Raw genomic sequence first — 27633 nt, 5'->3', positions numbered from 1 at the left:
CCTAATTACCAAGTTCGCTTGTGTGAGAGCTTAAATTGTCTTGTGCCTTGAGCACTGCTTGTTCTTTAGGTTTATTCTCCTCACTATCCTTGTAAGGCTCCTCATTTTCCTTTATGCACCCTGTTAAGTTCCTTTCTCCTTGTGAATGGTTTTTAAATCCATTTACTAGGAGTCTTCTAAGTCCATGGTGTTGACGTTCATACCAGAGTTTTGGGAATAGGCTCAGCTGCAGTAAAGATCTGTCTGCTCTGCCAGCACAGGCTGCTCTTCTCCCATCTGCGCGTTACTGGCGTCCTCAGAGTTCTCAGTTAAAATACCTTAAATGCCTGATAAAATCTGGCACCGGAAGCATGAACTGTGCAGCTGCCCTGAAGGAGGAAGGGGAAAAACCCTGGCAACTGAGCCCATTGTTTTAATCAGGATCTCCTGGACCAGCTGAATGAGTCACTCCTTGGCCACTTGCCAGCCGTCATCTCACCCCCACCTTCGTCTGGGAAATGGTTGCAGGCTAAGTAGCTAGTAGATGGGGTTTTCGTTTGCCGTGTGTGAGGGAGCAGGTAGAGGCAGTCAGAGCTCCTTCCTGAGAGTGCTTTTATGGTAAGAGAAAAGTTAAGACAGATCAGAGTGAAAGTTAGGGGAGAGTGGCCCTGAGAGAGAAAGCAGTGACTCACGGTAAGCCTCCATACATCTGTTCTGAATTTGAGAGCTGGGTGTTAATCAGGCTCCTGTAGCACTAAAATGCTGTAGGGACAGCCCTGCCCTCTGGTGGCAATGTCACCGTCCCCGCTGCCGGAGGTCTGCTCCTCCCCTGCTCCCTACCGTGCGTCGGAGCTGCCACGTTGTGAAGGCTTGCTGGGCTGAGGCATTCTGTGCTCTTTACAGGAGAGAAGAGAGATCTTTGAGCAGCACCTGAAGGGTCTCAAACTGATCCAAGATGCCAGCTTCTACTCACAGCACCTTGCTGAACTGACTCCAGGCTTCAGCGGTATGAAATGTGGTGTCCTTCTGGGGCTGCTCTGCCTGCTTCTATGCTAGTTCTGCAGTTCAACCTGGAGCTTCCCGGTTGCGTAGCTTTAACAGGGTATTTTGGTCTAAAGGGCTTTTTTCATTCAAGCTTCTCCATCTCTGTGGAACTAGTGGGAACCTAACCAGCTCCCTGGTGAATGGAGCTGCGATGAGTGATTGTTCATGGCTGTTTTCAATCTTCTGAAACTTCTGGGACTAGCAGGGTTTGGGGAGTAGGGAAAATACACTTTTACAACGCTTGGGTTCCTAATTCCTAAGGAGAGGAACCACTGCTCATGTTGCTGTCCAAGCTGTTGTTGAGGATGAGATGTTGCACTTCAGGGGAAAGACTGTTAAGTTGATATATGTTACCAGGGAAGTGATCGGAGGAATGAAATGCAATCACTTGGTCTGTCAGAGTAGAAAGTGCATGATTCTGTCTGGCTCCTGCATTGAGCCTCTTTCCAGGGTAGGTCCCTGGGAGTTTGAAACAGTGCTGAGCAAGGGGCTCTGGAGTTCCTGTTTATGTGGAGTTCCTGGAATATCCTTTCTGGGTTTCCCCTCTAACAGGCCCCAGCAAACTGCCTCTTCGTGACTTCTTTCAGCAGCCCCCCGCCACCATCACCCACACACACACAAACTCGGAACAGATGTTCTTTCTCTTCCACACAGGGGTTGTGCAGTTGCTGTACGAACAGTGGGGCAGCCCATGCCAACCCAGGCTGCCCACGCCACTCCCCTGTTGCTGAGAGCCAGCCTTGGCTTTAGCATGTTAATTGATTGCTGAACTCTGTCCTCTGTGTGGCAATGCAACATCCATTGCCAAGGCAGTTGTATTGTTCAAATCCAATATAAACACCATGGACTAGGTTTGCTCTCTGTTCCCAAAGAACAAAAAAAGTGCAGGCTGTTTGACTTCCTTAGGTCCTTCTCCAGATTTGTTCTTGCCTCATCTGTCCTCTGAAATCTCTATCACATAACAAATCCAATGTAACTCTTGTAAACTCTTGTCTGCAGGAGCTGACATAGCGAATATATGTAATGAAGCTGCTCTTCATGCTGCTAGAGAAGGTCACAAGTCCATCGATACTTCCAACTTCGAGTATGCTGTGGAAAGAGTAATTGCAGGTCAGTGACCCACCCATTTCTGTTGTTGTCTTACTAGTCTCTAGCATGCTTCTTGAGAGAAGGCTCAAGTGAGGGCGTTACACTCAAGGAAGATGGATCTGGGTCCTAACTGTGCTCTGTCCTGAAGATCTTGGATGCCATAGTCACAGAAAGTTCTCTGAACAAGACCTCACGTGCACCTATCTTCCTGAATCTGCAGGCAGCCTGAACCGGTAGCTCAGGGAAGATGGCCAGTAGCAAAACAGTGAAGAGGGGAATTCAAATCTCTATGGCTTTTTTAGTTTAAAAAGTTGTTGTTTTTGTGATTTTTTGGTTTTGCGGGTGTTTTTAATGGTTTTTGTTTTTTAAAAAAAGAGTGGAAGTATCTCTGGGTTTTTTCTTCCTGCTCTGGACACCTGCTACATAAACATGAATAGCAAATAGGCTGAGCATCCTCAACAGTAAGAAATCAGAGATTTTTCTTTTTGGCCTCAAAGCGCAGGCTTTGATGGATTTGCAGAGCAAACTGAAAGACAGTGGAGTACTGTTCTCCCTCTGAGAACATCCTGTCAGCCTTTCCCCATCGCTTGTGCGATTGCCAGCAGAGGAACCTCTGAAGATTACCCTGTAGCAGTATATTATAGGGAGGGGAAAAAGAGCTCCCAGAACTCTTGACTTCACCTGAGGGACTTGAATCTGGTGGGTCTTGGTCTGAACTGCCCTGTAGCCAAGCCTTGGTTTTCACAATTAGACACTTAACTGCTTCCAGGCTGCAGTGTTGTTACCGGGGGCTGAGCCTGGGCAAACAGAACGGCATGCTGTGCTTTTCTCAGCAGAGCGTGTGGAACAGGATGTTTGTACGGGGTCAGTTATTTCCTGATCCTGGAATTCAGTCCTGAGTGTTTCCTTTATCAGAAAATGCCTAAACAATTCCTCATTTAAGAGAAGATTTTTGAGAAAATTCCTGACAGTTTCACCTGCCTCTTAAAAACGAAACCCTTGGAGTGCTTTGGGTAACTGTGGCCGCGCTGCACAAAGACCAGACTAGACTCGGCCGCTCCCAGGAGCGGACAGCAAGACAACTCTCGCCGTAACGCAGAAGTCCTCATCAGCCAGAGTAAACGTGCTTTCCTTTCCCATCTGCGGGAGGGAAAGCTCCAAGCTGTGGGGATTCGTTTGGCTTTTTCTTTCTGAATTCCACCCTTGCCTTAGTTCCTCAGACTTGGAAGATAAGGCAAAAATCAAGTAAGGCCACAGAGACTGTGTAGCAGAAGGGATATCTGGGATTACTGTGGTGGGGCATTGCAGGGCATGGGATTCAGCAGTTTTATTGCTGACAAGCTGACTTGCTTCACTAAGACTCTGTGGTGTGTAGGAGGCCATAAAGTCTTTTTGTTGCTTAATCGGATTCTTTCATGTTAGCAGGACCTGGCTATTCTTTATAGACTAAGCCTAAAAGGTCCCAAACAACCCTTCAGGCCCATATATTAAATGCACCCTTGCCATGTAATAGGAACGCTTCTGGGTTTCACAATCCAGAGGGCATTTCAGTTGCTATAAAAGCTTTTCTTGAAAGAAAGAAGATATTACTGTGCTTTCCATTATAAGGCTTCTGGTTTTAATAAGAGTGGTGTGGAATCAAAAGAGAACTTTGCAAGACCAGAGGCCCTGTCAGCCTTAAAGCTTTGTGTTGCTGTAAGGGAGGAGTAAGAACTTCTCTCTGTGGTAGTTCCCATTGTGTTTTTTAGTTTGGGAACAGAAAGCACTCAGTAAGTCAGGTCTCCCGGGAGTGAGGGAGGGAACCTGCTGAGTGCACAGAGGCATTTAGGGGCTGTCTTTAGAAGATGTGGGGCCTCTTTGCTTGGTGGGGTTTGTGTACACTGTGTAAGGCCAGCAAAGATGCACCAGAGTTGTTTCCTGGGTTGCCTCATAAATGTGATACGTCCAGGCCTTCAGAGAACTTTCCTGCCTGGAGATTACTTTATGCAGGAGAAGAAATGCTCTTTGTAGGCACACTGTGTGCTATCGTGAAGAGTATGGTCCCTCCCTCCTTGGTGGGCTGACAGAGGAATACTTCCAAAATTTTTGAAGAGTGTATGTTTGTGTATATATATACACACACACATGCACACATCTTTCTATGGAAAGAGGCATACAGGCACACACGCACACGCTGCTGAAGGCGGGGTGAGGGACTAACTGATGAAAATCAAGGCCGTTGCAATTAATCTGCTATTCCATCGCCATCATGCCTTGCGGGGCACAGTGGTTTCCAGGGTCCCTGAGCAGTAATTTTACAAGATCTGCCACACTAATTTTGCTGTTTCCTTGTTTAATAAAGCTCTTGACTTCGTTTAAAAATTAATGTTAATAGAATGTTGTTTTCCAAGACATCAAGCAAGCTTGGTGTAATGCTGCTCTTGACTATGCCTGCTCTACCCCCTACTGCTCTGGCACTGTGCAGAGACATCGGCTCTAAAGTACTGGTACCTTTTTGCATTCCGCGTGCAGAGCTATAATGAGTGCTTGCTATGCAGTGTGTTCTGTAGTTAACATATTTTCTCTGTGCTAGAAGTTTTACTTCCATTCAGTTTTTTTCTTTTTTTTTTTTTTAAATCCTAATTGGACTTATTCTGCGTTACGGACTACTGGGTTGGAAAATAGACACTTTCAAAAATCACCTTTTTGGAGGAAGTATTAAGTGTGAGTTACGGCTTAATTTGCTAGTTGTCAGGAGCCTGGGAATAAGCTCATATGGAGCACACCATGTGTAATCAGAGACATTTCAAGGCTCTGGAGAAAGATTTTTGTATGTACTCTTGGTCTTTTGCTGATTTGAACACTCCTAATGCACAGGAATCTCAGCTGGGATGTCTTTTATATATAATGCAACATCTTGCTTCTCTCATGTTCTGCCTAAGGGACTGAAAAACCATACAGCAAGATCAGTATGATATTCTAGCTAGTCTCCGTTTGGGGTTTTGGTTTGTTGGGTGTGTTGGTTTTTTCTTTTTTCTAAACGGCAGACTGACTTGTTAGATCTGTCCCTGGGCAGAGATATAGTGTAACATGCCTTTGGCAGAGCTGGGAACAGAACACAGCTTTGCATTCTAGAGCTGTGATCTAATCAGATGTTAAATTATTTGTCTAATGATTAAGTCTGTTGTAAGGAGGAGGGGGGGGGAAAAGTTTCTGCCAGCATTTTCAAGCAATCCAAGCATGGATTGCTTTCTACTGCAGGGACAAGAGAGCACCTTCCACAGCATATAATCGAAGGGCTTTTTACTGCCTCTCCCTAGACAGAGTGCAGTATGAAGCTTGCTGACTGTTCAGCCACGGGCTGTGCTAGCTTGTACACTTCGCTGTACAAGATTATGCCCTAGTGGTTACACCCACTGCTGGCTCTCTTATGGGGTCCTTCTCTGTGTTGCTACAGGGACAGCCAAAAGAAGCAAGATCTTGTCACCAGAAGAGAGGAAGGTTGTGGCATTTCATGAATCGGGTCATGCGTTGGTTGGCTGGCTGCTGGAGCACACCGAGGCTGTGATGAAGGTAACTCCGCTACCCGCTCTTGCGTAATGAAGCCTGTCACGGGGCAGAGAGAGAGTCCTTTGGGGTTCTCCCGTCCAAGACGGGTTGATTGTTTTGTGGTACTTGTGTTGAATTTTGCTGCATTACCCTGGCCTCGGTGAGCAGGGAGCTGTGAATGCTGCAGTGAAATAAACGGCAAATATAGAATCATGGAATCATGTGGGTTGGAAAAGATGTTTAAGATCATCGAGTCCAACCGTTAACCTAACACTGCCAAGTCCACCACTAAACCATCTCCCTAAAATATGCTGTGGGGAAATTCATTTTTAGGCTCCATTGATGATAGCAATGGTGCAAAGCTGATTAACCAGCACTAGGAGAAGCCGTGCAGTTAAAAGCCAGCTGTAATGCAGTTCGGAGCAACTGAGTCTCCTGATGCTGCTGCTCAGTTCATGCACTTCCTCCAGGCGCAAAGCGCTGCTCTGTGTGTGCGTGTGTGGACGATCTCTTACCCTGCCATGCTTCCCAGCATGTTGCAGCCACCGAAGCTACCGTTGCTCTGATACTGATGGAGAGAGATGTGTTTTTCAGACTGGTGTGCTTCGGAGTTTGTCTGCCTGAAGCCCTTCTCTGTAGGGAAAGGCCTCTCTTTGGCACCCCAGGGTATGTTCTCTCCCATGCACATCTCCAGGAAAAGCTTTGACACCAGGGGGAGATGGGGAGTGGAAGTGACAAGGGTGACAGCTCCTTGGCTTGCCACCAGCAGCAAATTCACTCTGAATGACCCATTGTATAAGCTGAACTGTTGTTAATTACTCTCATTTAATGGGTGGGGGAGATGGCTCTTGTATTTCTGAAGACATCCTATCTTTCTCCAGGTAGTATCAGAGATTCTGGAACACAGTAAAGTGACCTGTGTTTGGTTTATACCCTCCAAAATCTTGTAAATCTCAGGATCTCACTTACTTGCTGTTAAGGACAATTTTCTTTTCATGTCTTGAGCAGAAAGTGTGTAGGTCTGTAGCTGTGAAGGCAGAGCCTTCAGTACAGGAATGGTGACATGCTGGAGTCCTTGGCGCCGTCTCTGTAGGTCAGCCTGCCCCATAGCTTTCAACAAATACTGCTCGGAATGCAGGCCTCTTCCTGTTCTCCCTCGGTTGCTGTAGCTGGGAGCTCTTTTGTTCTCTGAACTGAGGGAGCTGCTCCGTGTCACAGGTTTCCATAGCCCCTCGAACAAACGCAGCGCTCGGATTCGCTCAGATCCTTCCAAGAGAGCAGTACCTCTTCACCAAGGAACAGCTGCTGGAGAGGATGTGTATGGCGCTGGGGGGGAGAGTGTCCGAGGCCATCACCTTTAACAAAGTCACTACAGGTGAGGAGCCCGACCCTGGCACAGGCGGAGATTGTGCTAGGAGAGCCTGACCTCTGTCCAAGGGAGATCTGAGCAAGACAGAGGTTTCCCACCCTGGGGAGGCAAAATGTTCAATTGTGTGTTTTAATCCTGGGCCTGCATTTCTGAGTGTGGAGGTCTCTCGTTAGTTACTGCTATGTTGTTTTAGACTTGTCCCCAAGCCTAAGGCCACAGGTGCAACTACCCAGTGAGACTCGTGGCTTGTGGAAGGGCCTAAAGTTTTCTGGGCTGTGTTTCCAACTAGTTATATCCAAGCGGGATAACAGCGGGCAGTGGCAGGTAAGCACTCAGCGTGAGCTAACTACCAGCAGATTCCCTCGCTGTGGTGCGTGGGTCCTGCACGACGTGTAGAGAGGTCAGTCAGCAGGTGGGGTGTTCACCTCCATGGGCTCCTGTGGGGCCTCCGGGCTCTCGACTAGTGGAATGCTTGTGCAGGATGTGCTCCTCCTGCACACAACTCGGAGCTGTAAGCATTGCGTCTCCCTCTCCTGCCCAGGAGCACAGGATGACCTGAAGAAGGTGACCAAGATAGCCTACTCCATGGTGAAGCAGTACGGGATGGTGCCCAGCATCGGGCAGCTCTCCTTCCCGGACCTGGAGAGTGCAGCTGGAATCGGTCGGCGCCCATTCAGCCAGGGACTTCAGCAAATGATGGACCATGTAAGGCCACCCTGGGTTGTTCTTTACTTTCTGTGGTTCAGTTTAAAAAAAAAAAAAAAAGTAACTTGCACCCAAACAAATTGCTTTTACCTGTCAGCCACTAAGTAATGAATTTCAACAACTGAGCACTTACCTTACTTATTCTATTAGAGTGTATCGGGACTATCCAGTGAGGCATTAAGAACAGGCAAAATCGTATATAGTGTGAGTTCAGCCCAATAGACTGTGCTGCCTGAAGCTGCACCAAGTGGCGGTCAAATATGCTGCGATGCATAAAACTGACTGTGAAAGCTGCAGTCCTGGTTCTAATGTGGACAAGACCCTGGTGAGCTCCTGGGAGACAGGAGGTCCGAACATGACGTTTGGAGAGAGGGAGAAATGCTTTGCGGGGGAAGAGGAATGATCCGGGGAGACTGGGGGATTGCTGTGGGACTGCAGACAGATGCCCGGCTAGGGAAATATTTTGTTGCGTGAAGTCTCTCCAGGCCCTCAGGAGTCCCATGTATACCTAAGCGTGGCTATGCAATGCTTGGATTACAAGAAACCTGTGTCTTAAAGTCTCAGTTGCGCAGTTTAAATGTCTCCCATCCCCTCGATCAGAGGGGCTATCTCACCAAAATTGACAGTTCAGACTGACTGAAAAAAGTTAGCCTGTTCTGATGGGAAGTTGGGCTTCATTGCTGCAAAAAACATTGCCTTAGATGAAAAGTCAAATAGGTGGAAACAAAAAACCTCTGGTTCAGAAGCGTATGGTTGTGCTTCGCTGGGATTTGAGCTGAGTTGCATCTTTTGCTGCTGGACAGCCTCCTTAATTAGACTGCATTTCCCATCAGTTAGGACCCCACTGAAGAATTGTGCTCAGACAGGTGTTTGCTGTTCCTTATCATGACTAGTCCTTTGACTTTTTTTTCAAATGATTTATCTGTATTTTCTGTTGATGGGAGCCACTTTCTGCCTGGTGCAGTTTGCAGATTCCATCCCTCGGTGCTCTCCTTGCTTATCCACCCGTCATGTTTGTTGCCAGCTGCATTCTCTCTTCTTGTTACTGTCTTCTAGGAAGCAAAAGTCCTGGTGGCTCAGGCTTACAGGCGCACAGAGAAACTCTTACTGGAGAACCGGGACAAGCTGCAAACAGTAAGTTGGAGTTGTGTGGGGTTTTTGTTGTTTTTGGTTTGTTGGTTTGGTTGTTTTTTTAAACTGGTGGGTTTTGCCTTCCTACTTTCTGTGCGGTTTGGTTGTTGCAGTGGCTTTGTGGTCCCAGAAGGTCTCTTAGTGGGAGTGCTGGGGCTCGTGTTGTGAACAAGTGACTGTTCACTGCCTGTCCCCCAGACTGGGAGCAGGCACAGGGAGGAACGTGTGCCTTTTCCAGCAGGGAGTAGTCTGCCTCCTGGCACCAGCTGATATTTGCAGGGTGGAGGAGTAGGAGTGCTCTGTGGAAGTGATCAAAGCTAGAATTTGTGTCCCTGACCTGCGCTTCTCCGCCAGCCTCTTGGCAGTGTAATTTCCTGGAAAGCAGACAGTGCCTGTTTTTGTGAAGCCTGCAAAGGCAGGAACAGCTCATCCTTCCAGGTCCTGTAGACGTACGGGACAGTTTCTGGGATTCTTGAAGGAATATGGGACCGGTCACCATGGCTGACTGGTGCTGGTTCATGCTTTTTGGTGACTCCAGGCAGTTTTCACCTGCCAGCTCCTTGATACCTAATACACCAAGGAGTCCTGGTTGTAAGGTAGAGCTTTGCCTTCTCCTCTTTGTGTCCTGACGGTCCCCTGGCCGGTCACCCTGGCATGTCCGCACCTCTCTGCCAGGAGCTCTGTACCCATCGCTGTGGGCTGAGCCACGCTTGGGTTACAGCACCCTCTGTATCTACTTGATCTTTCCTTCACAAGTCTGGTCCGTATCATCCAAAATGACCAGGAGTCATCTTAATGTTGCATGTTTTGCAAATAAAACAATCCTTTTCCTTAAATCTTCTTTCTAAGCAACCACCCACCCCTTCAGCTATGCAACCATAAGGCCTCCTGTGTGTAGTAAGGTAACCAGAGCTTGCTTGCTTGGACACCCTGCTGTTGGTCATATCACAGCCCTGCCGCTGGGACAGTGCCCTGGGAGCGCTCTGGAGGCAGGCATTGTTAGGGAGGGCTCCTCTCTGCAGGCCTCCTCTGTTCTGATGCTTTAATTTAACAGCAGTCAGATGTTTGCTAGAGGCTCATCACAGAGAAACTTTTAAGTTAAGCCAAAGTATCTACAGAGTAAATGTTTCAGTTGCCAGGCCAGTGTATCACGTCTTGTCAGCAGAATTGAGCCGCTCCACGTTTGACAGCCACCTGCTGCTTAAGTGTGGTCCTTCTGCTAGCAGAGGGGCCGGAGAATTCAGCTTCCCTGGAGAGGAACCTCTGATGACCTTCAGCCCATGCCTGCAGGAACAGACAGCTCTTTGTTATCCCTGTGTGTAGAGAGGAGGGGTGCAGGTCTGACTGTGGCCTCATTTGCTGCCACTCTGGCATCGTAGACTGTCAGGGCCACAGGTGCAGTGGCAGGAAGGGCACTTTTCTCATTGTTCCTGGAGTTCTGACTCGCCAGATCATCCCTTAGAGCTTGCTTTATTGCCACCAGTCGCACTACCTATTCCTGGCCAAAAACACTCTTGCGAAAGGTGCCGGCAGCCTGGAGAAGTCTGTACTGGCTCCAGCAGGCTCTCGGGTCGCCCCGTCTGTGGTGTGGGAGCCAGGGGCCTGCTCCTCGGGGGCTGCAGCACGTGCTGCGTCCAGATGTTGAGATCTGAGCTGAGCTGGCAGGGAGAGTTCAGATCAGTTCAGGGAGGCTGTTTTCAAACCCCCGTGCCTCACTGTGCCTTATTTACTCTTTTCTAGCTGTCTAATGCCCTCCTGGAGAAAGAAGTGATAAATTATGATGACATTGAAGCTTTAATTGGGCCTCCGCCCTATGGGCCAAAGAAAATGATAGCTCCTCAGAGCTGGCTTCAAGCGGAGAGAGACAAGCAAGACACAAGAGATGAAGAAATGCCCCAGCAGCCACCAAACCATGAGGAGGAGGAAGAACCGCGCCTCAGAGCAGTATGAAGCCCACTCCTGACGTAGACTGGGAGGACTCTAGAGGCTTCTTCTGGACACAGACCCTATCCCTTGCCAGCTCCAGAATCAAAGATACTGATCAGGGAATCTCTGTGCTGCTGTTACCCAAAGATCAAGGGATGGCTACGTTGTCTCTTTAACGAGCTTTTCCCTGCAGGAAGGAGAACTCCTTAGGATTTTGAAATTGATTCTCAGCAGGGTAGTAGTGATTAGGAGTTGGGTAAGTCTAATCTGCTGGAAAGATTTCTTGTACACAGCTCCTGTGTACATGTTCTTAAGGGTGAAAGATCCTGCAGAGTCCTTGTAAGCCACCCCCGGCTACGGCGTGTGAGATGGCAGGGGTGTGGGGCCATTCCCTTCAGTGCCAGAACAGCCAGTGCAGCGAAACCCCTGCAAGCCTCTGAGCTGGCTGTGGCGCTGTAGTTCTTGTGCGACTCCGCTGTAACCCTTGATCATCTCTGCTGCTGAACATAAAATAGAAACTGAAAACCAGACTTCAGTAGAATAAACTGGCCGTAACATCTGCTGTGTTTGTAGAACACGTCAAGACGCGGATACGTGTTTTGGCACATAGGAGGCTTGATTACAGCTCTGGAGTTGCACAGGACGAGGGCTTCCTTCTCCCTGGCCAGTAACTTATATTCCATTTTTATAGCAAATGTCTCGCAAGCAGAGACTGAGGCAAACCTGGGTGCAGAACCCGACGTGACCCTGCAATGCGGTGTTAGAAACCAGTGTTGCAGAGAGGGGTTCCAAGTGACGCGCTGGAAGACTGGTTGGGAGCCCTGCTGGTTCAGAGCTGGGGTACTGCTCAGGAACTCAAGCGTGGCGGTTGGGAAGCCTCAGTAAAGCTGGCAGTTCCTCTGGCTCCATCCTCATGGGTCTTGCAGAACAAGCTGTGATGACCTGGTTGTCTGCCATTCATCCGGAAAAGCATTAAAGTGATTGTTGGTGCCTGGTGTGCTCTGGCTGGGTTAATCTTTTAGGAAGGATTAATGCTCGTGGAATAACACAAGACAGTGTCTATGACCTGAAAGACCCAAGTCCCCCCTCTGTCAGCTTTCAGCTTCCAGTCCTCAGGCCTCAATTGTAGCCCCCCGGTTCCTCCTCGGGCTGGAGCAGAGACCCTCTTGTTTCCCCTCATGATGGGAGGATGTTCTGTAAGGTGTCCTGTCCCCTTTCCCCCTGTCCCTGACCCACCTGCATAGGCGGAGCCCCGAGCCCTCCTTGGGCTGGCTGCCATTCCTGTGGTGGCAGTGATTTCCCTTGTTCTTAGGGGGGCAAGGGGTTTTCTAAATTTGGGGTGCTACTCTGTATTTTTTTTCTTCCAAACCTGTTTTTCTTCACAAGTTCATTCTTTGAATCCACTTTTCCAGCAGCAGATGAAATTTCAAGTGTTCTCTGATCTTATTTTTAAAAAGTTGTAGCTGTGTTCTGGGCTGCCTGAGTAAACCCTTTGCTGGGAGGATTCAGTTCTGTGGAGCCAAGGGTCCTGGCTGGCTGTAGCGGTGCTATGCTGGGCCACTGGTGGGACACTGCTGGCTCCTCGGTGGCTTCCAGGGTGAAGCTGGCATGGCCGTACCATCTAGCGGCATGCCCTTGCTCCCAGGCCGAGGCTCATGCCACCACAGGATCTGGGCTTTGCCAAGCTGGGTTGTAGTCTCCGACCCCCTCTCCTGCTGTGGGGGCATGCTGGTGCTGCCCACCGTGAACTGGGGAAGGTGGGAGAGCCCTGCTGGGGTGGGTGGGGGAGCAGGGCCCCGCTGTGGGGTGTGGATGTGGAGGGGAGCAGGGTTCCTCCACGGTCCTGCAGGAGTCCTCGGGCGTCTTGGGGACGGTGTCCCCCTTGCTCTGTGTCCATCCCGTCCTGCCGGGTGTGTGTCTGACCCGGGGTGGAGGGGCTGACCGCAGGAGAGGGTGCTGTGGGAGCACCGTGCAGAGCTGTAGCTGCTTCTCCAGCCCGGGCCGGCCCTGCGGGGGTGCCTGGCGGCGCGGCCGAGCCCGGGTGCGGGCCCGGGGAGCACCCTCCGCCCCTCGCCTCCCTGCCGCTGCCTCACCCGCTTGGTGTGCTCGGGCCCTTTAACCGCCGCCATCTTTACTACGGGCGCGGTGAAGCCGCCGCCAGGAGCTTCCGGCGCCCTGCTCCTTATTGGCCCCTTCCCGCGGCGCTGCCCATTGGCCGCTGGTGTCGCACTTCCGGCGTATTCGGCGCCTGCGCTTCCTTTTCCGGTCGGCCATTTGCCGTGGCGGGAGGTGAGTCGGGACCCTGCTACGGCCGTGGGTCTCCATCCGCCGCCATCCGCCCGCCGGGGGCCGGGTCTCGGGCCGGGCCGGGCCCTGGTGCCGCTCGGAGCCCTGAGCGGGGGGCTGGGCCCTGGCGGGGCGCTGGCAGGGTCCCGGGCGGGGCGCGGGCCTGGGCTGGGCCGGGGGTAGCGGGCGCGGGGGCGTCCTGGGTCCGGCCGAGGAAGGAGCCCCTCTCCGGGCCACTGGGGGAGGCCCTGTAGCCCCGCCACCCCGGTGAGGCCGTACGGGCCCCTTTAGCTCTGCCCGTGTCTGCAGGCCCCAGCAGCCATGGCGCCCAGCCGCAATGGCATGATCCTGAAGCCCCACTTCCACAAGGACTGGCAGCGACGAGTGGCCACATGGTTCAACCAGCCCGCCCGCAAGATCCGCAGGTGAGTGCCGGCCACCCGCCTTCACCGGGGCCTGCTTCCGCCTGCTTGAGCTCCTGTACCGGGAGAAAGTTGTCTCCCGTCTCCTGCTGGGCTGCTTGGCAAGCTGAAGTTCTGCGTCTTTATTTTTAAGATGTTTCCCTAGCCTCACTTGTTAAAGGCTGTGGGATTGCAGCAGGGTGCTCGTTTGGCGTGGGGTCTCTGGTCACGGTCAGCACATGCCCTTCCAGCTGCAGTCAAGTGATGAGACATCTCCGGAATCGCTGTACCACATTGATGATTCCCTTGAACCCTTTTATATCTGATGACTGCGGCTGTCCTGTAGCAGCAGAGATCCGCCTGTCTGAGCTGCTAGGCCGGTGTCTCGTTTGTTTCTGCAAGCTCCCCGTGCAGCAGACGCTGCCCGGGTGCTCAGCTGGCAGAAACGCACCCTTCCTGACCGCTGTCCCCTTCGACGTTGCAGGAGGAAGGCCCGCCAGGCGAAGGCTCGCCGCATCGCTCCCCGTCCCGTGGCTGGGCCCATCCGGCCTATAGTGAGGTGCCCTACGATCAGATACCACAAAAAAGTTCGTGCTGGCAGAGGCTTCAGCTTAGAAGAGCTTAAAGTAAGTACAGACACTGATCCCAACCAAAGCGAACTCCCAGCCTGAGCTCGCTTGTGCCGTCCTGTCCTTCCCCACGTAGGCGATGCGCGAGTGATTTGCCGAGGTGTCAGTGTCTGCTGATGCTGGCTGAGTCTGGCGTGCTGGCTCTGCAGCAGCGTAGGAAATACTGCTCTTGCCTTTTCCCTGTGACTGCGGGGTGGGGACGCGGTGGCGTACATCAGAGTGGAAGGCTGCTTTGGAAAGTAAACATCAGCTTGTCTGGTCAGACAGTCACATAAACAAAACTCCATTGAAGTTGGATTCTGGTACTGCTTTAATTGAGTTCCCTAAACGTCTTCTGGGGAAACATAAAGGCAGATAGCTTCTTCATTAAATTCTTTGGGGTGGGAAGCGTTCAGTGCTCTCCGTTGCTCTCTGTGACCTTCCTGGGTCTGATGAGCTGTTAATAGCTGGGTCGTGGTGGTCTGCAGAAACCCCCACCCACGTGTTTCCCCACAGCGGGCTGGAATAACCGTCAGTGCTTGCTGGCAGCCAGCATCCCCAGCCACCTCTCGTGTGTTGTTTAGTATCTAATTAAAACATTTATAATGGTGAAATTAGTGCACTGAAGCAGTAAAATTGTTCTTCTGGATGCCAAATGCTTCATTATTTTATTTCGCTTTAATATTTGGGTAATGGTGGAATACAAAATGGAACGCAGATGTTTGTCTTTAAACAGAAAATTAGGTTATTTCTTGTTTAAGATGGTTACAGAAAAATATCTCTTTAATGGAGCTTCCAGTATTCAGTGAACCAGAGTTACCGGCATGCTGATTTCGTAAATTTGTCTCCTATGTATCAGAGTTTAAGTGTCCCCCTCATAATTACTCAGGGCTTGCACTTTGCTCTCCTGAGGAAATCCATCTGCAAAAATTACTGTGAAGTCTGTGTAATGTTTAAAGCATTAAAACACAGACACCAGGACGCCCTTTGCCTCTGGCACAGCCAGCTCCTCTCGCCAGACCCTCATGCTGCCGGCGGCCCTGCGGTGGGACGCTGAGCCTTTCTCCAGACTCTGCAGCCTGCGGTGGCTGCGCTTGAGCCCATGTCTGGCCGGGGACTGGAGCGGCGCCCGGCAGTAGCGCGGCGGCGTTGGGAGCTGTCGGGTGCTGACACTGTGCGCTCTCTCCTCAGCTCGCTGGCATTAATAAAAAGTTTGCCCGGACTATCGGAATCTCTGTGGATCCCAGGCGACGCAACAAGTCTACCGAGTCACTGCAAGCCAACGTGCAGAGGCTGAAGGAGTACCGCTCCAAGCTTATCCTCTTCCCAAGGAAGCCAGCTATGCCCAAGAAGGGAGACAGCTCTGTAAGTACTTGGCCACTAGAAGCATTTCATGGGGTCTGCGTCTGGTAACACTTTTGGAGGTTTGGCCGTCGGTCCATCCCGGTGCCGTGGGGTGCAGTGCTCTTGAACGCTTCCCATAACGCAAACCCTGCGGGGGGAGCAGCCCTTCTCTCGGGGCAGCGTGGTTCCCAGGCGTGTACGTGGCCCAGAGGAGGCCACAAAGCTGACCCAAGGGCTGGAGCCCCTCTGCTGCGAGGCCGGGCTGGGAGAGCTGGGGTTGTTCAACTGGGGAAGAGAAGGCTGCGGGGAGACCTTACTGCGGCCTTCCAGTGCTTAAAGGGGGGCTGTGGGAAGGATGGGGGCCACCTCTTTAGCAAGGCCTGTTGTGACAGGACAAGGGGTGATGGTTTTAAACTAAAGGAGGGTAGATCTAGACTGGATTTAAGGAAGGCATCTTTTACAGTTATGGTGGTGAAACCCTGGCCCAGGTTGCCCATGGTGGTCAATGGCCCATCCCTAGAAACATCCAAGGCCAGGCAGGACAAGGCTTTGAGCAGCCTGGTCTAGTTGAAGATGTCCCTGCTCACTGCAGGGGGGTTGGACTAGATGGGCTCTAAAGGTGCCTTCCAACCCAAACCATTCTGTGATTCTATGTAGGGACGACTGAGCCCAGCACAAGGCCAGGCCTTGTAGGCTCGGCTTCCGTGGGGATCTCCTGGGTTCTAGCAATGCTTGGGACAGACTTTTGGTCTAGGGAGTGCCGTGCTGCTGACCGGGCGCAGCTCAGATTTGGGGCTGGACTCCTTGGGTGGGCTGTTCGCTGGAGCTTTGATCGTTGCCCAACCAGTTGAATTTTAGTTTATGAAGCTAAATTGTCAGAATGGCTGGGAAGTCTGTCTGGAGTTCTGTTCTGTGTGGTGGCAGTGACGTGGAAAGGGTGAGGTAGGCGAGGATGTACTTACCAGTGGAGCAGTCCCATGAAAGCCACACTTAAGGCAGTCTTGGGAAGGTTGTTGCTGTTGACGTAGAAAAATGCTTTTCATTAAAATCTCACTGAGATCCAGAGTCCAGTTGGCTTTCCCTGCCTGTCCTTGGCTCTGCCTCTGGTAAATACACGCTTCCCTCGGGGCAGTGCCAGTCACGCTTGAGCACGCCGCCTCAGCTCCAAGCTGCTTAACCACAGGGCAGCAGCCTCTGGAGCCCACCGTACCCAGGCTGCTTTTCACAACAGGGGAGGAAGGGTCTCAAGCTTCTGTACCAGTAGGTACTGATACTTGCGTCCAGAACACTCTTTTCAAGTTTTTTTTACTTGAAATCAACTATTTACAATAAAACGTAGTCATCTTTGTGCAACGCCATACTCTTAAAGAAGCTGGAATTAGTCATTAGAAGGAATTGCTGAGGAATACGCTGGGTATCAAACTAAAACCAGCACAGTAGATGTCAGTGTTTTTCCAGCTGGCAGAACTCCTGCCAGGCCGCTGCTCCCCTGGCCGGGTCCGGGCTGATGGGTGGCCAGGCAAAGCGCGAGTTGTCGATGCGGCACATCTCTGCCAAATACTCCTGTGGCCTCGTGGCTGAAACGCTGAATTCGTTAACCAGGCGGCATTAAATCTCCCGTCGGAGTCGTGCTTAAGTTAAATACTGCTTTTTAAATGATGTGTTTCGTCCTCTTGTTATGCAGGCTGAGGAACTCAAGATGGCGACTCAGCTGACTGGACCGGTTATGCCGATCAAGAACGTAAGTGTGACTAAATCATGTTCTCTGTGTGACATAATTGAGACTTGAACTTCGTGCAGAGGATTCTCTTCTCGCTGTTCTCCAGTTCAGGGTTGCTGTCTCCAGACGCTTCCCATCCTGGGTCAAAGAAAGCCAGGATCAGGTCAAGCTTGTCCGGGTATTTTGCCGAGATCTGTTTGGCCCCTCAGCTTTGCAGAGCGCGCCGCACAGAGCTCGTTACTTGGGGCTCCGCTAAACTTGTGTCAGCTGAGGAAGTCCTTAAGTCACGAGCTGCGTTTCTGGGTCCGGAGGAGCTCCAGGCACCAGTCTCAGGGGTTCAGGATGATACGTTGGTTGGGAATAACGGTGTGCGTGTTCCACTTCTGACCGAAATTACACGTGGGAGAAGTGCAGCCACGTTATGCTCCCCAGAGAGGAGACCCTGCACAATAACCTCCCAAACTGCCCAATTTTTGTGCGGGCACAGGCTGAAGCACCTCCAGCGCGTGTTTGTGCTCGGCGCTGTGTCCTCCAGGCGCGCTCTGGGGTTGTTTGTCCACTTGTGCTTTACGGGAGCTCGTCCCCCCGCAGAATTCGGGGCCCTTCGGGTCACCGAGGGGCGCGCGCTGGCAGCGCGACAGCCCAGGCGGGTCGCGCAGCCACCGTTTGTCTCGAAAACCCGTGCCGCTTCCGAAGGGCGCTGCTGATAGTGCGCCACGAACCTCACTCGGGTTTCACGTCGCGCTCGTGTTTCCCCTGGCGCGTTCTGGTCTTGTGCTGACGTGAACGAGGAGCCGGTTGAAACGAGGCGCCTGCTGGAGCGATGATACGGGCAGGGCCTGTAGATGGCATCAATGCTCTATTCTTAACTGCGTCCTGGAGCTAGTGGTAAAATGTAGCGAGATTAATTGCGTTAAGCCTTAAATGCAGCCTTCTCCGGGAGCCTCTGATGTGCAGCCTGACTGTCTGGCGCTCTCTCCCACTAGGTTTTCAAACGGGAGAAGGCCCGCGTTATCTCGGAAGATGAGAAGAACTTCAAGGCCTTCGCCAGCCTGCGCATGGCCCGGGCCAACGCCCGGCTCTTTGGGATCCGTGCGAAACGCGCCAAAGAAGCGGCAGAGCAGGATGTGGAGAAGAAGAAATGAACCGTTCTCCCTAGAACTGTCAATAAAAAAAAAAGTGTAGAAATACGAGTGTGCTGTCTTTTTAGGGCAAATATGCAGGACTGAGCCGCTCTGCTGCCGTCGGCTGCTGTGTGTGGAGGGACGCGGCCTGGGGCGTCGCTGTTCGGGTGTGGGAAACCTCGTTTGCTGTGATTAGACTCCGGACTTCCCTGAAAGCGAGTGAAACAAACACCTTGGCCTTGTGCAGCTCTTGGCTTTGCCTTCAGGGTCGCGGCATGGCCTCCCTGCGCTAGAGCTTGACCCAGTCTCGGTGGGTAGGAAGCTGTTTCGTTAGAGAAATAACCTTGGTGGCCTCAGAGAGGTCCTGGAGAAGGGTCTGGGGGCTCCGGGGCTCACGGGGCAGTGGTGGTGGGGCACGTCCCCGCTCCGGGGAGCGCTCAACCAAGCCCCTTTGCTGGCTAATCAGATCTGGGGCCGTTCTGCAGCCTGGCTGCGCCGCCGGTCGCCCGTGCCAGGATAATTGAGTCGTTCGTATTCATTAGCAGTTGGGTGACAGGAACTTGGGGCTCGGATGCGAGGAAGGGCTGCGGTGCAGGGGCGGGTGCCCGGCCGCAGCCGCGGCACAGCTGGCTGAACCCGAGGGCGCTCAAACACGGGGGCTGCCCGTGCCATGGCAGGCTGCTACCTCGTCCTTCCCGGTGCTGTTGCCCAAGCCCACAGTTGCATCCTGCGCCCTGCTGTGGGTCAGCTGCCTCCTGCCCTGCCATGCTGTGGGGCTGCAGGAGGAGCTGGGAAGGAAGGTGGCCTATTTTTGCCGCGCAGGCTGGGGATTAGCTCCCAAACCCAGGGCCCTGCGGTGCCCTCGCGCTCATTAGCCCCATCTGCATTTTAATCCCTCCAAATACAGGCTAATTACATCATCTTTCATACAGCCGGCTGACAGCACCGCAGCGCTGGGGTGACGTGCGTGGGTGAGGGGTGCTGGCACAGCCCCCAGCTGAGGGATGGGGTGCCGGGGCTCTGCGTGCGCAGGGTGTGGGTCCAGGTGCTCTGGTGCGTGGGGAGGGCACCCGGCAGCTTTGGGGCGCCCTGTCTCCATGCTGGGGTCTCAGCATGAGGGGCTGGGGCCAGGGTGGGCCTCAGCACCATGTGGGGAGGGCAAGGGGCCGTGGGGCACTGGGAGTTAGGGCTGTGGCCATGGGGGGCTCAGCTGGAGCGGGAGGGCCTGCCCCGGCACAGCTGGTGGTGCCGGGAACCCCACTGAGCCCTGGTGCCCACGGGCGGGCTCTGCTCTGGTGCCGGCAGCGAGGCAGTTAACGGAGCTTGTCGTCTCCCTCTTAGGGCTCCGCTCCCGAACTGCAGCTTGAGTCAGTTGTGTGGAGGTGGCAGCGGCGGCAGCTCCGGCTGGCACACCGGCTCCGGCTGGCACACCGGCTCCCGCTGGCACGCCGACCCCAGACACCGGCCCGGCCGCGTGCGGAGCCCAGGCTGCCAGCGCCCAGGTGAGGGGATGGCAAGGGAGGGTGGGAGCCGGTGCCCCCTCCACCGGGGGATGCCACGGGGCCCACGATCCTGGGGAGGAGGACGATGCCCACCAGAGCTCAGCACCAGAGCTATGTGCCGGGGAGGGCCCAGGCCTTGCGTGACTTTGCCGGGAAACTTTGGCTGGGCAGCGGCGGCAGCTCCTGGCCAGGCTGTGCACGCTGGGGCACAGGCAGGTGGGTGGGCAGGAGAGCTGCTCTGCCCGTGCCCAAGCCGCCGGGGGCTGCGGTGGGGGGTCAAGCCCCGGGCTGGGGCTGGCGCTGGCAGACGCCCTCATGGCCCAGCACTGCAGCATCGCCTGAGTCCCACCAGCATCCGGATGGAGGGTGGCCCCTGTCCCCAGCATGGGGGAAATCCCACCACCACCCTAGGGTGCCACCAGCACTGCCAGCATCCCCCAACAGCATGGACAAGGACCTGGTGGTCCCACTGGCGAGCCTTGCCCAGGCAGGGGGATGTTTCTGCTCCTCAGCACCAGGAGGGGCACCCCGGAGGGTGGGGGCCCACGGTTGCCTGCGCAGCCCCCACTCCTGCACAGCCTCCCAGCCCCACTCAGGTGCCCCTTCCCCACAGGACACATCCTGCCCTGGGGTGGGGCTGGGGCAGAGCTGGGCATGGCCCTGCGGGGCCCCTGGTCGGCGCAGGGGGCTGGTGGGTGGATGGGGGCACAGCAGCACCCGTGGGGCTGGCTGGTGCTTGGGGGTACACGGGCAGCGTCACAAGGGGTGACACAGCTCCTGCTCACCCCAGTGCATTTTGATGCCTTACAGGGCCCTGCGGAGCCACCAGGACTGGAACTGGCCACCCCACATCAGAGGGGGTCCCCGGCGTCCCCTCCACCCACCGGAGCATCCCACCGACTCCTGCTGCCACCAGGCACCCAGCCAACCCGCGTACCTGGGCTCTGTCCCCACGCCTGGCACCGCGGGGCGACGTGCCCCGGCTATGACGGGCGCCTGCCCAGTTCCCTGACACCGACGAAGGCAGCGGCTGCCCGCGCCGCCCTGGTCCCCCCGCATGCCCTTCGCCCACGGGGCCGCCTGCCCCCCGTCACGCCCGGCCGCCCACCGTGCCACGGCCACCATGGGCGAGGCGCCCGAGCCGTCCCCCCAGGCCCCGCTGGCCGTCCTCTCCAAGGTGGAGCTGCGGGTGAGCTGTAAGCACCTCCTGGACCGCGACACGCTCAACAAGTCGGACCCCTGTGTCCTGCTGCTGATGCAGTCCCAGGGCCAGTGGACGGAGGTAGGAGGGTGGGGGGCACCGCCGGCACCCACTGCAGCGGGGCAGGGCTGGGGCAGGCTGTCATCGGCGGCGTGGCTGGGCTGGGTGCTGGGTTTGCACCTCTGGGATGGGGACAGGAGCAGAGGCAGCCCCAGGGTGGCTGCAATGCCCATGGGGACAGAGGCAGGGCAGGAGCCACTGCGTGGGGCGCAGGGTGTGGAGCGGGGTGCAGGAGATGGTGGAGAGCAGGGTACAGGGTGCGGTGCAGGGTGCAGAGCAGGGTGCAGGAGATGGTGCAGAGCTGGGTACAGGGTACAGGAGATGGTGGAAAGCAGGGTGCAGGGTGCAGGATATGATGGAGAGCAGGGTGCAGGGTGCAGAGCAGGGTACGGTGCAGGGTGCAGGGTGCAGGAGATGGTGGAGAGCAGGGTACAGGGTGCGGTGCAGGGTGCAGGGTGCTCACAGAGGATGCCAGATGCAAGGTGCAGAGCTCACAGTCCAGGCTCTGTGCCAGGTACAAGGTGCAGGGTGCAGAGCAGGGTGGTGGGAGCAAGGTGCAAGGTGTAGGGCACAGAGCATGAGGCTCACAGGGCAGGGCAGGGCACTGTGGGACACTCGGCGGCACATGGGGATGATGCAGACACCTTGGCTGGAGTGAGTCCCCAGGGTCTGGGGCTCCGGCAGGGCCAGAGAGCAGGGTACCTGCGGTGTGGGGCTCTGGCATGGCTCCACTGCCCCGGGCCAGGGCCAAGGGATGCCTGGGTCACCCCGGGGGTGGGTCAGGACTTGTGGGCTGGCCTCACGCTCCTTGGGGCAGGCAGCGCACGCTGGGACACCGGGGTCTCATCACCCACCCCTCCACACACAGTGGGGCAGCTCAGAGGGGGGGTTCAGGGCCAGCACCATGGCCGTGTGCCCCTCACCGCGCTGCCCTGTCGGGCTCTGGTGCCCACCCGAGCCAGGGCCGGCACTGGGGCCAGTGCTGGCGCTGGGGCTGGCACAGCTCCTTCCCATCGCTCCCCCACGGCTTAGCTCTGGGCTGGCGCCGGCAGCGCCGCGCTCGCTAATCACCGCTGCTCAGCCAGCAGATTTAGCGCTAAATCCCTCTGTGTGTAATTGACTCTGCGAGCCGGATCCGGAGCCAGGGTGGGCGGCAAGGAGCCCCGTGCCAGCAGCGGGCTGCGGCTCCCCAGGCTGGGCCGTGCTGAGCCAGTTGTACCCTGCTGTGCCGCGGCGTGCCATGCCTCGCTCTATGTGCCGTGCCGTGCCATGCAAGGGCCAGATCCAAGAGGGTCCCTCTGGGCCACCCTTTGGAGGGATTCTGTGAGCTGTCCCTGCCAGCCCGTGTCCCCCAGCCCAGCCAGGACGGTGGCTGGAGCCGGCTCAGCCGCTGCCTGCTGGATCTGAGAGCTGAAAGGGCCCTGGACACGCTGGCGGAGCTGGCTCCGGAGGGGCCGAGGTGGCTGGGACCCGGAGCCCCATGGTGGGGCTGGCGGTGCCCACACAGGAGGCACAGAGCCGCATGGGTGACCCCGCAGCGCTGCGGCAGTGTGGGCTCGGCAGATGCTGCTGGACCAGGCAGGCGGTGGGCAGGGGCCGGCGGGCTGGCAGGGTGCCCTGGCCAGGATGCGTCCCGTTGAGTCAACGCTGGCAGGGACGGGGTGCGGGGGAGGCTCCTGGAAGCTGCTTGGCACCCGCTGCCAGCGCAGCCGGGAGACACTGAGCACCCACCTGCCTGCCAGGGCCACGGTGGCCGGTGGCCCCTGCCCTTGGCCAGCCTGGGGTGGGACCAGAGGGGCTCATTCTGGGCACCAGCTTGAGCAAAGCCAAGGCAAACTGTGGTCCAGAGCATCCCTGCGAACTGACCATGGGGTTTGCCCTGAGCCCCGGCAGGAGCGGTGCCCCTGGGACCTGGGGGCTGGTGGGGCTGGTGCCGTGGGGGCACACCTCCCTGCCCGAGCCAGTGACAGGGTGGCCTCTAAATGCCATTCGCCTGGGAACCAGCATGGGCAGGTAGATTCTTGTGCAGGGCTGGTCCTTCCCGGCAGCTGCCTGACATCCCCCATCCCTGCATCTCCACATCCCCGTCACCTCGGGTTCCTGCATCCCCACATCCCTGTGCCCTTGGGTTCCTGCATCCCCGTGCCTGGCTCTGGGCAAGCTCTGGCATCCCAAGGTCCTGGGCACCTCTGCTGACCCCGGATCAGGCCCCGCAGTGGGCTCTGGCCCCACTGCCCCCCCAGCCAAGCTCCTGCCATGCAGGTGGACCGCAGCGAAGTCATCAAGAGCAACCTCAACCCTGTCTTCGCCAAGATCTTCACGGTGGACTACTACTTCGAGGAGGTGCAGAAGCTGCGGTTCGAGGTGTACGACAGCCACGGGCACGCCGGCGTGGGCACGCACGACGATGACTTCCTGGGGGGCATGGAGTGCACCGTGGGGCAGGTGAGCCGGTGCCCCTCACCCCGGGGACACCCACCAGCGGCGTCCCCTCCCCGACCCCTTGGCTTTTGCAGATTGTGGCGCAGAAGCGGGTGACGAAGCCACTGTTCCTCAAGTACGGGAAGTTCGCGGGCAAGTCCACCATCACGGTGAGCGGCCGAGCCCACGCTGGGAGTGGCACTGGGCTGGGACACGCAGGTGGCACCAAGCTGGGGCACGTGGGTGTCACTGGACTGGGGTGCTGGGATGGCATTGAGCTGGGACATAGGGGTGGCACTGAGCTGGGGGGGCACTGAGCTGGGGCACATGGGGGGGTCCCCTCCTCCTGTCCTAGCTGTCATCCAGCCCCTCAGACCCCCAGGCTCTTGGGTGTGGGGAGGGCTCAGGGTCCCCACCGACGTCTGCTGACCACCCTGGAGGTCCCCACCATTCTGGGGGAGGCACATGGCACCCTGTGCCCTCCAGGGCACCACCCTGCCCACGCAGGCAGGGAGGGCAGGGGGCAAAGCCGTGCCGGGCACTGAGCACCCTGCGGCCGCCTCTCCTCGCAGGTCATCTCGGAGGAGATCTCGGGGAACAACGGCTACGTGGAGCTCGCTTTCCGGGCCGAGAAGCTGGATGACAAGGTGAGCCGGGTCCCGCGGGCAGGGGAGCCAGGGGAGGCAGGGCAGGCAGGGCTGACGGTGCTCTGCCCCATCCTCCCTCCTCCAGGACCTCTTCAGCAAGTCAGATCCCTTCCTGGAGATTTACCGCATCGATGACGACCGCAGCGAGCAGCTGGTGTACCGCACCGAGGTGAGGCCCCGGGCAGGATCTGGCCCGCAGCCCCCCCGGCAGCTGCCCAGCCCCGCTGAGCCCCTCGCCCCACAGGTGGTGAAGAACAACCTGAGCCCCATCTGGGAGCCCTTCAAGGTGTCCCTCAACTCGCTCTGCAGCTGCGAGGAGAAGAGGAAGCTGAGGGTGAGGAAGGGCAATGGGGACCCCCATCCCTGCCCTGGGGCCATGTGTCCTCTGGCTTCCCCGCGGCCCGGCATGGGTGGGGTGCTGGGGACCCCAAGCTGCCGGGGACGGTGCCAGGGGCAGTGGCAGGGCTGGGTGCGGTTTGGGGGGGTGCAGGTGTGCAGCCCCCCCAGCCGGGTGCTGCCCAGCCGGGGCTGAGCCGTGTCCCTCCGCAGGGCGTGGTGTGGGACTACGACTCACGGGGCAAACACGACTTCATCGGGGAGTTCTTCACCACCTTCGAGGAGATGCAGAAGGCGATGGGGGAGAACAAGGTGGGACAAGGGGACAGTCTTTGGGGTCACCTCTCCATCCTGCCAGCAGATCCCATTCCAGGAGGCACCTCCCAGCTCCTGCTCTGGTTTTGGGGGTGTTCTCCCCCCACTGCCCCCAATTTGGGGAAGGGGTGGTGGGTCCAGGCTCCTCTGGGGAAATTGGCTCCGGCTGGCTGGGAGTGGGGGAAGGCAGCTGCACCCTGGGGCTGTGGGGTCGTGGGGCCGTGGGGCTGGAGCGTAATGGGGCTGCAGGGAGGCAAGGTTAGGGGGCTGCAGGGTTAGGGGGCTGTGGGGTAACAGTGCTGCAGAGCCAGGGGGCTGCGGGGTCATGGTCGGGGGGTGCTGGCACACGGGGCCATGTCCCCGGGGCTGGGGGGCCGCAGGCAGCGCGGGTGCCACGTGCCGCAGGTGCAGTGGGACTGCATGAACCCCAAGTACAAAATCAAGAAGCGCAACTACAAGAACTCGGGGGTCGTGGTGCTGCTGGACCTGAAGGTGAGCGCCTGCGTGCCAAGCCGCGCCATGCCGTGCCGAGCCGTGCCCAGCTGCCGTGGGGCGGCGTGGGGCAGGACCGGCTGACGCAGGTCCCTCTGGAAGATCCACAGGGTCTACTCCTTCCTGGACTACATCATGGGTGGCTGCCAGATCCACTTCACGGTGAGCAGCATCCCCCACCCCAAAGCATCCAGGACTGGGCAGGGGCTCCGGTGCTGGGCCACGTGCCTGTCCCCAGGGCACGGGGCTGTGGGTGGCACATCCCAGCTCTCCCGAGCCACGGCTGTGCCACGGGGCCAGTGAGTGGGGCCAGCAGAGTCACCCAGTGCCATCGGGGACATGCTGGTGTCCCCGCTCGCCCTGGGGGACTCTCACTGCCGCCCCCCACCATGCCAGGTGGCCATCGACTTCACGGCCTCCAACGGGGACCCCCGAAACAGCTGCTCCCTGCACTACATCAACCCCTACCAGCCCAACGAGTACCTCAAGGCGCTGGTCGCGGTGGGCGAGATCTGCCAGGACTATGACAGGTCAGTTGCTCCGGTGGGTCCCCTGGGGCCAGGACACCCTGGTGACGGCCACTGCGGGGCCAGGACACCCTGGTGCTGGCACTGCCGGCGCCGGGGCTCCTCACACCTCTTCCCTTGCAGCGATAAGAAATTCTCAGCTCTGGGCTTTGGTGCAAGGATCCCCCCCAAGTACGAGGTAAGGGGGTGATCGGGGGCCCCATGGGACCCCAGGGGTGCGCTCGTCCCTCCGAGCACCCTTGGCCGTGGCTCCTGTGGGGCTTGGCAGGTGCTGGGGGCTGTGGTGGGTGGGTGAGCACCATCTGCCCCCTCCCCTCTCACCCTCCAGGTCTCTCACGATTTTGCCATCAACTTCAACCCTGACAACGATGAGTGCGAGGGTGAGTCCAGCTCCGGCAGGGCTGGAGAGGCCAGTCCCACAGCCCCTGCTGTGCCAGAGCCTGGTCCTGCCTCCATCACCCCTTGCATCCCCCCGCAGGCATCCAGGGCGTCGTGGAGTCCTACCAGAGCTGCCTGCCCAAAATCCAGCTCTACGGCCCCACCAACGTGGCTCCCATCATCTCCAAGGTGGCTCGCGTGGCGGCCAACGAGGAGCGGACAAAGGAGGCTTCGGTACATACCCACTGCCCCTAGCTGGTGGGCTCTGGCCTGGGCTCAGACCCAGCACACTCATGCCACTTGTGGCTGTTCCCATGTCGGAGCTGAGCCCTTGTCCGGCTCCCCCTGTATGGGGCTGGCAGTGGGGCTGGGCAGCCCCCCAAGAGCATCCCTCCCCCCCCCCCAGCAATACTTCATCCTGCTGATCCTGACAGACGGAGTGGTGACGGACATGGCGGACACGAGGGAGGCCATCGTCCGCGCCTCCTACCTGCCCATGTCCATCATCATCGTGGGGGTGGGCAACGCCGACTTCACCGACATGCAGATCCTGGACGGCGACGACGGCATCCTGCGCTCCCCCAAGGGCGAGCCCGTCCTCCGCGACATCGTCCAGTTTGTCCCTTTCCGGGAGTTCAAGAACGTGAGTGGGGCATTAGGGGTCTTCCCATCCCCTCCCGGCCCCGCGGCAGCACGGCATCCCGGTGCCCCACGGGTGCTGCTCCGCACACCAGGGCCGGCGGGTGCCACAGTGCCTCCGGCTCACCCGTGTCCCCCCCATGTCCCCTGTCCCGCAGGCGTCGCCGACGGCCCTGGCAAAGTGTGTGCTGGCAGAGGTGCCCAAGCAGGTGGTGGAGTACTACAGCTACAAGGCCTTCCCACCCCGCTGCCCCCAGCCCGAGACCCCCGATTCCAACCTCAGCTCACCCCAGTGAGGGTCCCCCCGCACCCCCCAGCATGGTGTGGGGACGGATGGTGTCCCCGCCAGGTCCCAGCCCTGCCACAGAACCCTCCTTGCTGGGCGGGGGGCACTGGGAGCCGGCAGCGTGCCCCCCACTGGCATCTGGCCGGGGACACGGGGACGGTCCCGGTGCCCTGGTGCAGGACACCCCGCCTGCGCTGCCCGGGGGACCAGGGGTCCCCAGCAGGCATTGCTCCCAGTCCCGGTGGTCCGTGCCCCCTGGTCTGTTCCCACTCTGTCCGCACTGTCCCTGTTGTCCCCGCTTGTCTGTCGCTGTGATGTCGTTTGGAGGCTGCATGACGAACCCCCGCCGGCGTGCGGGGGAAACCCACCCCCAATAAAGCAACCAGCCCTGCGCCCGTGCCGCGTGCTCTCTGCGTGCCGACACCAACCCTCCCTGCTGGGTGCTCGGCAGGGCGCGGGCAGAGGGACAGGCAGCTCCCGGGGTGCTGCCCGTCCCCCCCCCCTTGCACCCCTCACCGTGACACTGTGCTGCTCAGCCCCAGCCGGCGGCAAGAGCCGACCCCAGCCCCCAGCCC

General features: G+C 57.1%; 3 protein-coding genes and 1 non-coding gene across 6 annotated transcripts in view; all 4 read left to right on the top strand.

Moving 5' to 3' along the window:
• SPG7 (SPG7 matrix AAA peptidase subunit, paraplegin) overlaps nucleotides 1–11761 on the top strand; it is a 41629-nt gene extending 29868 nt beyond the window's left edge. For both annotated transcript variants that reach the window (XM_075101149.1, XM_075101148.1), the window contains 7 exons: nucleotides 883–985; nucleotides 2023–2133; nucleotides 5549–5664; nucleotides 6859–7015; nucleotides 7551–7714; nucleotides 8771–8848; nucleotides 10586–11761. In XM_075101149.1, the coding sequence (XP_074957250.1) occupies nucleotides 883–985; nucleotides 2023–2133; nucleotides 5549–5664; nucleotides 6859–7015; nucleotides 7551–7714; nucleotides 8771–8848; nucleotides 10586–10795 (939 nt within the window). In that variant the 3' untranslated portion in view covers nucleotides 10796–11761. The remainder of the gene's footprint in view (nucleotides 1–882; nucleotides 986–2022; nucleotides 2134–5548; nucleotides 5665–6858; nucleotides 7016–7550; nucleotides 7715–8770; nucleotides 8849–10585) is intronic.
• Nucleotides 11762–12988: 1227 nt separating this feature from the next.
• RPL13 (ribosomal protein L13) lies at nucleotides 12989–18329 on the top strand. The gene is made up of 6 exons (XM_075101137.1): nucleotides 12989–13060; nucleotides 13367–13482; nucleotides 13943–14084; nucleotides 15258–15431; nucleotides 17095–17151; nucleotides 18117–18329. The coding sequence occupies exons 2-6, from the start codon at nucleotides 13379–13381 to the stop codon at nucleotides 18273–18275; spliced, it is 636 nt and encodes a 211-aa protein (XP_074957238.1). The 5' UTR covers nucleotides 12989–13060; nucleotides 13367–13378; the 3' UTR covers nucleotides 18276–18329.
• On the top strand, nucleotides 13722–13802 carry LOC142061687 (small nucleolar RNA MBII-202). The gene has a single exon (XR_012662212.1). It is a non-coding gene; the product is annotated as a small nucleolar RNA MBII-202 (small nucleolar RNA).
• A 2342-nt stretch (nucleotides 18330–20671) lies between the features above and the next one.
• CPNE7 (copine 7) lies at nucleotides 20672–27453 on the top strand. 2 transcript variants are annotated; one of them, XR_012661948.1, is made up of 15 exons: nucleotides 20672–21038; nucleotides 23280–23462; nucleotides 23534–23608; nucleotides 24011–24085; nucleotides 24171–24254; nucleotides 24330–24419; nucleotides 24635–24733; nucleotides 25142–25228; nucleotides 25331–25390; nucleotides 25625–25758; nucleotides 25879–25933; nucleotides 26084–26135; nucleotides 26234–26367; nucleotides 26568–26776; nucleotides 26931–27449. XR_012661948.1 is itself a non-coding variant. In XM_075101136.1 (15 exons), the coding sequence occupies exons 1-15, from the start codon at nucleotides 20814–20816 to the stop codon at nucleotides 27066–27068; spliced, it is 1728 nt and encodes a 575-aa protein (XP_074957237.1). In that variant the 5' UTR covers nucleotides 20672–20813; the 3' UTR covers nucleotides 27069–27453. The 2 variants fall into 2 exon arrangements, 1 of the variants encoding a protein (XP_074957237.1); XM_075101136.1 differs by having other exon boundaries at nucleotides 26540–26776; nucleotides 26931–27453.
• Nucleotides 27454–27633: the final 180 nt, after the last annotated feature.

Source organism: Phalacrocorax aristotelis, chromosome 8 (genome assembly GCF_949628215.1).
Source record: "Phalacrocorax aristotelis chromosome 8, bGulAri2.1, whole genome shotgun sequence".
NCBI lineage: Eukaryota > Metazoa > Chordata > Aves > Suliformes > Phalacrocoracidae > Phalacrocorax > Phalacrocorax aristotelis.
Note: the sequence above shows the minus strand (reverse complement) of the source record. Positions and strands in the feature narration are given on the sequence as shown.

Coding starts and splice junctions, on each gene's coding strand:
- RPL13 (XM_075101137.1), top strand. CDS start 13,379: ATGGCGCCCAGCCGCAATGGCATGATCCTGAAGCCCCACTTCCACAAG. Junction 14,085..15,257: donor TCAGCTTAGAAGAGCTTAAA/GTAAGTACAGAC, acceptor CTCTCTCCTCAG/CTCGCTGGCATTAATAAAAA. Junction 15,432..17,094: donor CCAAGAAGGGAGACAGCTCT/GTAAGTACTTGG, acceptor CTTGTTATGCAG/GCTGAGGAACTCAAGATGGC.
- CPNE7 (XM_075101136.1), top strand. CDS start 20,814: ATGCCCTTCGCCCACGGGGCCGCCTGCCCCCCGTCACGCCCGGCCGCC. Junction 25,934..26,083: donor GGATCCCCCCCAAGTACGAG/GTAAGGGGGTGA, acceptor CTCACCCTCCAG/GTCTCTCACGATTTTGCCAT. Junction 26,136..26,233: donor TGACAACGATGAGTGCGAGG/GTGAGTCCAGCT, acceptor ATCCCCCCGCAG/GCATCCAGGGCGTCGTGGAG.